This window comes from Microtus oregoni, unplaced genomic scaffold (assembly GCF_018167655.1).
Source record: "Microtus oregoni isolate MIOR12 unplaced genomic scaffold, Mior012 000002F_ref0000024, whole genome shotgun sequence".
NCBI lineage: Eukaryota > Metazoa > Chordata > Mammalia > Rodentia > Cricetidae > Microtus > Microtus oregoni.
In genome coordinates this window covers 88,652,976-88,665,734 of record NW_024543061.1, presented here as the reverse complement: position 1 = coordinate 88,665,734, position 12,759 = coordinate 88,652,976, and the positions used below count along the sequence as shown (strand labels likewise).

General features: G+C 39.8%; 1 protein-coding gene across 1 annotated transcript in view; it reads left to right on the top strand.

The window, feature by feature from the left end:
- Positions 1–12,759, top strand: part of Caprin2 (caprin family member 2) — a 45,316-nt gene that overhangs the window by 7,985 nt on the left and 24,572 nt on the right. The window contains exons 4-9 of the mRNA XM_041633181.1: positions 2,109–2,195; positions 5,293–5,531; positions 6,514–6,596; positions 9,620–9,775; positions 11,542–11,585; positions 11,879–12,520. Of these exons, the coding sequence (XP_041489115.1) occupies positions 2,109–2,195; positions 5,293–5,531; positions 6,514–6,596; positions 9,620–9,775; positions 11,542–11,585; positions 11,879–12,520 (1,251 nt within the window). The remainder of the gene's footprint in view (positions 1–2,108; positions 2,196–5,292; positions 5,532–6,513; positions 6,597–9,619; positions 9,776–11,541; positions 11,586–11,878; positions 12,521–12,759) is intronic.

Sequence of the window (12,759 nt, the reverse complement as noted above, 5' to 3'; positions counted from 1 at the left end):
CACACGCACACACACACGCACGCACACACGCACACACACACGCACACACACACACACACACGCACACACACGCACACACACGCACACACACACACACGCACACGCACACACGCACACACACGCACACACACACGCACACACACGCACACACACACGCACACACACACGCACACACACGCACACACACGCACACGCACACACGCACACACACGCACACACACACGCACACACACACACACACGCACACACACACGCACACGCACACACACACACACACGCACACACACACACACACGCACACACACGCACGCACACACACGCACACACACACGCACACACACACACACGCACACACACACACGCACACACACACACACGCACACACACACGATTTCATACTAGAGGGTTGGAAACATGGCTTAGGGCTGGGCTCTTGCTGCTCTTGCAGGGGACCTGGGTTTGTTTCAAGCACCTATGTCATGGCTCTCACCATCTGTAACTCCTGCTCGACGAGATCCAACACTCTCTTCTGACATCCACAGGCACCAGACACACACAGGAGGACATGCATATACATATGCAGGCAGAATGCCCAGTCACATAAAGTAATTAAAAATAAATAAATAAAAGCTTTTTTTTTTTTTTTTGCGTGTGTGTGTGTGTTTTGACTGGGTTTTTGTTGAAGAAGGCCACTTGTCGGTTCTTGGCTGCTAAGTCCTGAAATAATCACACAGAAACTATATTATTTAAATCACTGCTTGGCCCATTAGCTTCTTATTGGCTAACTCTTACATATTAATTTACCCATCTCTATTAATTTGTGTGGCTGTGGCTTACTGGGTAAAGTTCCATCTGGCTCTGGCAGGGCTCCATGGCTTCTCATTGACTCCTCCTTTCTCCCAGCATTCAGTTTAGTTTTCCTTGCCTAGATAATTTTTGCCATGCTATAGGTCCAAAGCAGTTTCTTTATTCATTAATGGTATTCACAGCATTCAGAGGGGAATCTCACATCAGGTTTCTTTGTGTAGCCTTTGTTTTTACTGGAGCTAGTTCTATAGACCAGACTGACCTCAAACTCATAGAGATCCACCTGCCCCTGCCTCCTGAGTGCTGGGATTAAAGGTGTGCATCAATCACCTCCTGCCATGGTATAAAATCTTAAAAAAAATACTTCTTTAATTTCAATAGGATAGTGCTTGTTATAATACTTACAACATCTATTACAGGTATTTACACATTTTTTCCACCATGTTTTAGATGTTTCACAGTTGCTGTTCTCCTGTGTGATACGTATTATTCCTATAGTTTATTTGAGTGATGAATGGTGTTGACTGAGGAATCTTAATGGCTTAGTGTTCTTAAAACCCATAGCTATCTCTAACTTAGACGTTATAGGTCGGGTAGAGTTAGGAATCTGATTTCTATTTTATTTTTCTACATGTATGTATGTGAGTGGGTGGGTCAGATGGCAACTTGCTGAAGTTGGTTCTCTCTTCCTACCATGTGTACCATGTGGATCCTAAGGACTAATTCAAGTCTTCCGGTTTGGCAGCAAGAACCTTTATCCAATGGACCATCTCAGTGGCCCCATGACTCTGATTTCTAATATAAAATTTGAGGTCAGACATGGTAGTATATCTAAAGATATGCTTGAGGGATTGAGGCAGGGGACTCACAAGTTTGAGTCTAGCCTAGAGTACATATGAGTTTTAGGCCAACCTGAGATACAGTGAGAAACTGTCTCAAAATAGTTCTAGCATTAAAATAGACTTTTAAACATTATATAACTTGTAGGTACTTTTTCTTTTAGTAAGTACTTTTCTAGCTTATAAAGTCTTATTTCCTTTATCAATTAAAAATGATTTATGTTTATTTGTATGTGTCTGTTTGTGTATGCAAATGTGTATGCAGATGTAGTGGAGGTCAGAGGAGGATGTCATATCCTCTAGTACAGGAGTGCCTGATGTGGTGCCTGGGAACTCATATCCCCTAAAGAGCAGCAAGTGCTCTTAACCACTAACCCATCTCTCCAGCCCTTTAACAATTTAAGGAACACTTACTGATGCTGAGCTTACCTCTAATTTGCTGTTTTTAATTCTGTCTGGTAGGAAGCAGTGGAGAAGTATGAAGAGGTTCTGCATAATTTGGAATTCGCCAAGGAGCTTCAGAAAACCTTTTCTGCGCTGAGCCAAGATGTGAGCGTGTTTTCATTGTTTTTCTTAGAACCACTTTAACCACTGACCTTGAAGAATATGCCACTACCTAAAAATGGTATTTGCTTGTCATTCATCTGATACGGTGTTGACAGTATACTGAGGAAGTCTCACTGAGTTGTCTAGAATGTCCTTGAACTCACTGAGTATAACCCAGACAAGCCTGGGTATCTGGGATTATGGGTGTGCTCAGCTCTTGGCTACTTTTAATTTTTTTTTGCTAAACTTAATTAGATTTAATCTACTTGACTTTGAAGAGATTTTTCATACCTTTTTGTTTAGATAGATAGAAGCATATTCGTATATATATTTATATATATTTGTTTTCCATCTTCTTAAAGCTGCTTTGTCATATTTTAATTTCAACTCGGGTTTTTTCCCCTCATCTATGGTCATTTCTTTTTTTAAGATTTAGTTATTTCATGTGTATGACTGTTGCTTCAATGTATATTATATACATCATGTGCATTCCTGGTACCTATAGCGGTCAGGAGAGAGTGTTAGATCTCCTGGAATTGAGTTACAGATGGTTGTGAGCTGCCATTTGGGTGCTGGGAATTGAGCCATGTCTTCTCAGGTTTTTTTTAAACTATTAAAAAACAGCTGCTAGTTGTCTGTGTCGTTCCACTAGATCGTTTCCAGCAGAGTAGTTGGAGATATATAGCCCTGTTTCATAGGTTTGGGATCTGAGACCCATGACAGATGGAATTTACTAAAAATAGTGGCCAGTAAGTCACAGAACCAGGATGTGACCTTGGGTTCTTGGATCCCTTGAAAGATGGGTTCTTTTTCTTAGGGCACTCATGTGTTTTCCACCATGGTGTTCTAGAGGTAGCATCTACCTTGGCAAGTTATGATGTGTAGTCAGACTTTCCTTTTGGATCACCAGCCCCCAAATAATGATACTGAGACTTATTAACTGTGAAAGCTTGGCCTTTAGCTTAGGCTTGTTCCTGACTAGCTCTTATAACCTAAATGAATCAATTTCTATTAATCTATGTTCTACCACGTAGTTTATACCTCTTTTCCATTCTGTATGTCTTTCTCAGTGTCTTGCTGGCGTCTTCCACATACCTAGATTCTCATGCTCTTAAGTTCATTTCTTTGCCTGAAAGTCCTGCTAACCTCTCCTGCCTAGCTGTAGGCCAGTCAGCTTTTTATTAAACCAATCACAGCGATATATCTTCACACAGTGTAAACAAATATTCTACAACAATGCTGGTTCCATGAAAGCATTTCTCCTTTAAACCCCCCCCACCCCCCGCCCCCCGACAGGGTTTCTCTGTGAAACAGTTCTGCTGTCCTGGAACTCACTTGGTTGACCAGGCTGGCCTCAAACTCACTGAGATCCACCTGCCTCTGCTTCTCAAAGTGCTGGTTAAAGGTGTGCACCACCACTGCCCAGCTGCGTTTTTTGATGATTCCTTTTTTATTAAATTAATTAATTGTTGTGAGTTGCCATGTGGATGCTGGGACTTGAACCAGGGTCCCCTGGAAGAACAACCAGCGCTGTTAATCTTTGAGCCATCTCTCCGGCACCCACGAAGGCATTTTTACTTGCTGCCAATGCTTTAGATCTCTCCCTACCCTTACCTCTCCTTCCCACATATGACTATTTGATGTGACAAATACTTGGTTGGAGAATTTTCAGGATGTCATAAACCCTTAAAACACCTTGTAGTCTGAAGGCTTTTCTCTGTCTTATCCAGTACCGCTGGATTGTTTTTTCTCCACCCACTGGGTCCCGCTCACTAGATCCAGAGCTTATGATGTTTTACTTGCATGTGTGTATGTATGTGCTTGGTGCTCAAGGAGTTCACAGGATATCAAATTTCAAACTGGGGTAACATGAAGTTGGGATCCACCATGTAGTGTTGGGTCTGAACCTGAGTCCTCTGCAAGAACAAGTGCTCTTAATTACTGAGCCGTCTCTCCAACCCCCAATTATTATTATTTTTGAGGTAGGGTCTTACTATGTAGCCCAGATTGTCCTGAGTTTCCTATGGATACCAGGCTGGCTTTGAACTCACAAAAATCTACCTTCCTTTGCCTCCTGAGTGCAGGGATTTAAGACATGTCTCATCATGCCTAGCAATATACTTTTTATTTAAATGGTATGTCACCTTGCTTATATAACATGTTAAGCTTCAAGATATAGTTCTGAGCTGGGTGGATCCCAGCACTCAGGAGTCAGAGGCAAGTGAATCTCTGATTTTGAGGACAGCCTGGTCTACAGAGTGACTTCCAGGACAGTCAAGACTATACAGAGAAACTCTGTCTCAGAAAAAAAAAAGGTTAATAAAAAGTTGGGAAAGTTGATATGATATGTTGGGTGAGTGGGTGGGTGGGGTGATATAGACGGAAGGATTAGGGGATGGATATGACCAAGGTTCCTATTGCATTATACATGAATGGAATTTTCAAAAAATAAAAAACCCTAAATCAATTAAAAACTTTAATGGTGGAAGTGGGTGACACAACACATTTACTGTAGGAATTTTTAAAAATGGTTGTGTTTTTGTCTTAAATGCCTGTGGTTAGAAATGTTTGGTTTTTGGAATAATTAATTACACATATAAAATTTTGCATGTGTGTATTGGTGATGGTGGTGTGTACATGCCACAGCACACATGTGGAGACCAGAGGGCCACTTGTGTCTCTAGTATATGGAGTCTAAGATTGAAGTCAGGTGCCTTTAGCCCCGAGCTGTCTCCTAACCCAGGATACCTACAGTTTTGACTGTGACTCCTTACATGGCGTCAGATGTGGATTTCACATTGGTACTCAATTTCAGATATTTTGTTGTTGTTGAAACAGGGTCTCTCTGTGTAGTCCTGGCTGTACTGAAACTCACTTTGTAGACCATGCTGGTCTCAAACAAGCAGAGACCTACCTGCCTATGCCTCTCAAGTGCTGTGATAAAAAGGTGCTCACCACCACAGCAAGCCTCTGTTCAGTTCTTTAGTTGCAAAATGTATCATTTAATTCCAGCTATTTTGGGTTAGATTTTGTTATATATAAATTGCTAACATGGGTAGTTGAGATATGTGAATATGTGTTTGTTGTTTTAACATAACAGCTACTGAAAGCACAGAAAAAGGCCCAGAAAAGGGAGCACATGCTAAAACTTGAGGCTGAGAAGAAAAAACTTCGAACTATACTTCAAGTTCAGTATGTGTTACAGAGCTTGACACAAGAACATGTACAAAAAGACCTCAAAGGGGGCTTGAATGGTGCAATGTATTTGCCTTCAAAAGAACTCGACTACCTCATTAAATTCTCAAAACTGATCTGCCCTGAAAGAAATGGAAGTCTGAGGTAAGTCAGTCAGAGAAGTGATCTTCATGAAATAAGAGCTTGTAGCACTTTTAGCTTTTCTATTGTAGGTAGTTAGGAATTAACTAAAAAAAATTAATTTAATTCAGTGTGGGAAACATAGTTATGTTTGACAGATCATTCAGGAATTCAGTAAGTTTGAATGTCCTCATTGACATTGTCTTTTGTGTAACACTGGTTTTAAAAATAATGTGTGGCCAGGTATGGTGAGACCTTCTCTCAAAACAAAACAGCTTGATCATTGTCTTCACCCTATGCGGATATTAACTGTGATACTAATTACAAATGAACTGATAATTTAAAAGTGCAAAATTGAAGCTACCTAAGATTTTCTTCCCCAGTTAGCTACTATTTTTGTACTGAGATATAGCAGCTAACAGACAAATCTTTTGCTTTGCTTTGTTCAGTATGGGTTGGTCCAAGTCTTCGTTAGCTGTGAAGGCAGAGCCAAGAAGAGCCCATCTGTTACTAAAACATCAGCCTGGTGTAGGGAAGAAGAGAGCTGCATGCCTTACTCCGTGCTGATGCTCTGTTCCATTGTCACCTAATCGTTGTTGTTGGTTGCCGCCTTCTCACTTCAGCTGGTTCAGGGAATGAAACTTTCTTCGTGTTGAAAAATAGCTGCCCTCTATAAAGTGAAGTTAAATGAAGCTTTGAGTGTTTCCATTTCATTTTTATTTCTGAGACACATTTGATAACTCATGATACTTCACTAGCAGCTTGGTCTATTCCTTGATAGCTGTATTTGGTAAAATCTTTTTTTATTCATTTTAAGGAAGACATTTATTTTTGATAAATATATATAAAATTCAATATTTTGCTTCCAAATAGTAAAAGGATAGAATTAGCATATTTACATATCTTGACTATGGATGGGTTATATTTCATATGTACATTGTTCTGCTCTTCATGTATTTGTGTATGTCTAAAGCCATTCTGTTCTGCTGCTGCTTTTCCTTGTCAGTGTTGAAGACCAGATGGAGCAGTCGTCCTTGTACTTTTGGGACCTTTTGGAAGGTAGTGAGAAAGCAGTGGTAGGAACGACATGTGAGTTTCCTATACTCTGGACCTAGGCAGTAAATAGTAAACATTTTGTCTATAAGTTTAGTATGATATTGAGGGTCTAAACTGTGTCAGTCCATCAGAATTTACATGTCTGACATTGCTGTATTTATTGGAAGAATGATACATTTATTTATTTGTTTGTTTTTTGGTTTTTCAAGACAGGGTTTCTCTATAGCTTTGGAGCCTGTCCTGGAACTAGCTCTTGTAGACCAGGTTGGCCTCAAACTTACAGAGATCCGCCTGCCTCTGCCTCCCGAGTGCTGGGATTAAAGGTGTGTGCTACCCCCACCCAGCTGACCACTTTATTTATATTAAAAGAAGCTATTGTATATCTCTATTTGCTGAAAGGGAACTAACAAAATTTTCATGTGACAGCCAATATGATTTGGGAACAAAAGCTTATTTCTAGTACTGGTTTCAATACTAGCTTAATCATTTTTGAGTTCAGTTTCCTATTCTGAATAGTGGTACCTGCTCTATTTGAGAACTTTAAATCCCTATAAATTGTTATTAAGACTTATTTAGTAGGTCATTGTAAGAAATGACAAATGGTCTGTCTAGTCTGTTGGACTGTCAAATGGCCACATTCAAATTGCCAGACATGAAATATTAAGAACACAACTTAGGATCATGAAAACTCCCTATAAGCTAATAAATATTTCCATCATTAGTTAACTTCTTCCTCTTTAGAAAATATACAAGTCTAAGGCCTGGAATATGACTTAGTAAAGTGTTTGTTGTGTAAGCACGAAACCTGAGTTTGATCTAGTATCAATTAAAAAAAAACAAACCCAACTGGGCATGCAGTGGCTGAAATCCCATCACTGGGGATCCTTGGAGCTGCCCAGCCAGTGTAGCTGAATCAGCAAACTTCAGATTTAATAAGAGAGTGATTGAAGAAGACTCCTCATACTGACCAATGACCTCCATAGACATGTGCACATGCAACCACACATAAGTACATATATCTACAGAAAAATAAGCCATGTATGTATAACTACCAAGATTTATAACTGTTTAAAACTGTTTAAGGCATGGTAGAATGTACTCTAGTCCTGGTCAATCAGGAGACTGAAGTAAGGTAGCTTGAACCCAAGAATTCAAGGCTAGCCTGAACAGCATGGCAAATCTTGTCTTGGAAAAAACAAAACAAAAAATGACAAAAAAAGTGGTTTGGAAAAGAGTTTGGCACTTTCTCATAAAATTAATTGTATACTTATTGTATAGCCAGTTAGTTACATGTCTAGAACCCAACAGAAATGAGAACAAGTGCTCACATGAGTTCCTGTCTAGTGTTACACTGTTTATTCATAGGAGTTCTCAATTAGCGTTAGTGTAGATGCACAACAGTAAATTGATAAACAAAATATGATATTTTCACCCAATAGGATTTTAGCAATTAAGAAATGTCTGTATCTGCTTCCCATGTCTGTAATCTCTTGGGAGGCCAAGGTAGGAGGATTATTACCAGTTTGAGACCAGCCTGGTCTATCTACACAGTGAGTTCTAAGCCAGTTCTAAATTCTAACTACACAGCAGGGGCTTATGTCAGAACAAACAAACCAAACCCTACCCACAAAAAACCATTAAACATGCAAGAACGTGGAGGAATCTCAGAGTAATTATGCTTAGTGAAAGAAGCCAGATGACACATGAAAATGTATGTTTATGACTTTATTTGTATGGAATTCTAGAAAAGGTCACCACTATATTGCCAGGTGAGGCAACTAATTCAGGAGGGCCTTGAGGGATTTGGTGGGTGTTAAAAATGCTTTAAAATTGTGGTTCTATTGGTGATTGCATGACTTTGCATTTGTTAAAGCTATGAGCTTGAAATGGGTGAAAGTTGTTTGTAAGTAATACTTCAGAGATGATAAAATATAGCCATGGTGGTACAAACCTGTAATCCCAGAATTTAGGAAGCTGAGGCAGGAGAATTGCTTTGAGTTTGAGGTCAGCTTGGGCTACAAAGTGAGACCCTGTTTAAAAGAAAAAGAAAAAAGGCTGATTAAAAAGAATCAGGCTGGGTGGTGCTGGCGCACATGTTTAATCCCAATTCCCAGGATACAAAGGCAGGTGGCGATCTCCGAGTTTGAGGACAACCTGGTCTACAGAGTGAGTTCCAGGACAGCCAGGACTATATGGAGAAACCCTCAGGAAAAATAAAACTGAACAAGTCAATGTTCTAATATGCCAATGAACAATAGGCACAGGCCATGGTTGTTTGCCTCGTTTGGAATTGTTTTTTTTTCTTTCTTCAGACTTGTAAATAATATGCAACTTTGACATTACTTTTACAATTTTCAAAAAAACGATTTAGTGCCAGTTTGTTAGGAGTAGCATACAACATAACTTGAGTGAAATCTAATGAAGGAATTTTGTAATTTTTAAAAGTGCTTAAGCCAGTTCTGATGGCTCAGATCCCAGCCTCTGGAGGGTGGGAGGTAGCCAGGGTAGGAGAATAACCCATTTTAGACTGCCTGGGCTATTTAGTGAGAGTTGGTTTCCATATAACCAAACAAATAGACCAACAATAAAAACGGGAGTGTTAAAAGATAAGGTTTCCTCTTGGTTAGTTATGGTGGAGGAACTAGCTTTTGTTTATACAAGTCCTTAATTAATGGTCAACACAGAGTAGTTACTAGTTATAATATCTTGGAGGTAGAAAGGAAAAATGTTTCAATTCAGGAAATATGTGCTTTTGACACTCTCCTTGTTTAGCTTCTTTGATTTTTCGTCATTTTTCAAATGATAAAAATGGAGACTCAGAGAAACTTCAGTTATTTGTTAAATATCTAGTGTCATCATTACTGTCTGTATTGATTCAGCATGAATTGTAAAGATGAATTACTCTTATTTTGCTGGCACAGACAATTCAAATGTCTCTCCCTGCCATCCACTCTTGTGGTGGTTGACAGTAAGCAGGATAACATTGAGATTCTTGTTTGCCATAATTTTCAGTGAACTCTTAGGTTATATGCTAAATCTTAATCCCTCTTTTTTAGACAAACACATGAAAGATCTTCTATCTAAACTGCTGAACTCAGGGTATTTTGAAAATGTCCCAGTTCTCAAAAATTCTAAGGAAAAAGAGGACGAAATGGTAATACAATCAGAAAAGAAGAAACAGTTACTGAAGACTGAATCTATCAAAGAGTCAGGTTTGTTGTAATCTTTGAAGTTCTTTAGCTAGCTATATATTTTTATTTTTGGGGGACAGGGTATAACTGTGTAGCCTGGACTGGCTGGACTTACTGTGTACAGCAGGCTAGTCTTGAACTTGGATGATTGACCTTCTTCTGAGTGAAATAAATAGGATTGTACCAGGACTCCTGTTTTGTTTTTAAGTTTTTGCTTAGCATACAAAGAAATGGGGTACATTATGATAGTTTCATTTTCATACATACATCATAATACTTTGTTTTTAATAGTGCTTGTACTCCCTCTTGATGGTGCCTTTCTGCTTTCATGACATATTCCATTATAAAGGTTGCATTTCTTACTGCCACCACCTCCTGGCTGAAATCTATTTCTTGATTAGCCATTTATTTCCTTCGTTCCCTTTTTTAAAATTAAAAAATATTGCCTGGGCGGTGGCGGTGCACACTTTAAGCCCAACACTCTGGAGGCTCTATGAGTTCGAGGCCAGCCTGGTCTACAAAGTGAGTTCCAGGACAGGCTCCAAAGCTATACAGGGAAATCTTGTCTTGAAAAACCAAAAAAAAAAAAAAAAAGAAGAAATGAAAAAAAATGTTTTTATTTGACAGGGTCTCATGTATCTCAGGCTGGCCTTACTTAAATTTACTGTGTGATGTAGGATGACCTTGAACTTCTCAGTTCTACTACCTCTGTCTCCCCAGTGCTGGGATTAAAAGTTTGTACTCCTATGACTTGTTTATGCCTGGGAACCCATGCTTGTGTATGCTAGGCAGAAGCAACCAGCTGAGATGCCTCCCTAGTCCTGCTTCACCTTAGTGCCAAGTTCAGTGCTTCTGTGTCTCCCTCCCACACCTCTCTTGACTGTAGTATGGTTTGGTGGAGGCTCTGTTTCAAGCTGGAATTACTGATTGGTCCTTGTACACCTTAACTGTAATTGCAGTTTTAGTAAGGCTATTTGTGGGTGGAAGGAGATTTATTTTAATTAGGAATAAAATTTTAAAACCAGGTCATGTTGACACATGCATTTAAATGCATTGCTTAAGAGGCAGAGACAGGTGGATCTCTGAGTTTGAGGCCAGCCTGGTCTGCAGAGCGAGTTCCAGGACAGTCAGGGGTACACAGAGAAACATGGTCTTGAAAAAACAAAAAACAAAAATTTTTTTTAACGGGATATGATGGTCCACACTTGAATCCCAGCATTCAGGAGACTGAGGCAGGAATATTGAGAGTTTGAGGCCAGGCTGGACTACACAATGAGACCCCATCCTTAAAGACATGAATTTTTACCGGATTTAGTGGTGCACACCTTTGATCCCAGCGGCAGAGACAGGTGGATCTCTGAGAGTTTGAGGACAGCTTGGACTACAAAGTGAGTTCCTGGACAGCCAGGGCTACACAGAGAAACTTTGTTATTAAAAAGAAAATTAATTAATTAAAAAAAAGCAAAAGAAACTTGGGACTTCAGTAAATATCTCATAAAATATTAGCTTCAGTTACAATTATTCTTAGAACCCATTCTCTTTTTTCCTTTCTTTTGTGCTGAGGATCAAACCTCAGGCCTTGTGCATGCTCTGCAAGTGCTCGCCCACTGAGCTACATCTCTGACCAATAAACAGTAGCTGGAATAGTCCTGCTGTGAATATATTTAATTGTATTAATTCTTTATTCTCCTGAGTCCTTTGAAATTCATTGCTGGAATGAATTACAGCTATAATCAGGCTAAAAACTTAGACTTTGTATTTATTTATATATTTTTTTATTTTCCCAGAATCTCTTGTGGAACTTGTGCAGCCAAAGATACAACCACAGGAGGTAAGAAGTGAGCAGGCCGTTGGCTGAAGTTGTTTACAATTTTCATCTGTTACTGTGGTTTTAGAGTCTGAGGCTTGGGCAGACAGACTGAACTTGAATCCTGCCTTGTCGCTTATTAGCTTAGTGTGTGGCTGGGTTGTTCTCCTCTGTGTCGTGAAGACTAGGATCATATCTGGTATCACTGTGAGGGTTAAAGGAGCTAGTCTGATGCACAGTATCTAATAGAGTTGAACATTACATTCAAAGTCTATATATTTTAAGCCTGAAGCACATTGTTTATTTCTCTGGCTTAGTTTCTGAACAGACGCTATATGACAGAAGTAAATCATTCAAGAAAACAAGAAAACGAGGAACGACCTTGGGAATATGCTAGAAAACCAAATCTCCTCAAATGCTGGAATACGCTTCCAGAATCAGATGGTCAAGAGAAGAAGCAGGAGTCCTTGGAGTCTTGGGAATCTTCTGTTAAGTCCCAGGAGGTATCAAAGCCTGTGGTTTCCTTCGATCAGGGGAACCTCCGGTCAACATTGCAGGAAGAGCAGAAGCAACAGATTTCTATGACACCTGTCAGTCACTGGAAGCCAGAAAACCCTACATCCAAAGTGGGCACCCTTCAAGAGCGGGACATACAGGATACACCAAAGCCATGGGTGGTTCAGCCTCAGAAAGAAAAAGATCCAAAGAAGGTACCTCCTGGATCCTGGACAGTCTCTGTGCAAAGTGAACAGAGCAGTTCCTGGACCACTCCTGTGTGTGGAGAAGGGGATTCAACAAAGCCTCGAACTTCAATGTCCTGGGAAAACAATGCTGAGAACCAGAAATACTCCTCAGCACCACAGTCCCAGACTCCTCTAAAGTCCTGGGGGGAAGCTTCAGCTGACCTGTTACAGAAAGACCAGCTCCTGCCCAGGAAGTTAAATGTAAAACTCAAAGATGTGAGTAGATTTCTATGTCTGCCTCATCCTGTTGATGATAAATCTCTCTCTAGGATGTGAGGTTTTTAAGAAATGATCCTTGGATAACCTCAGCTACTATTGCTTGTTCTTAAATTCTACATTATTTAATTTTGCTTATAAAGCAAATATGCCATCACTTTGTTTGCTGAAGACTTCACTTCAACTTCCACCCCACTTACTAGTTTTCCTTTTTATTCAGGAATGTTCTGATCAAGTCT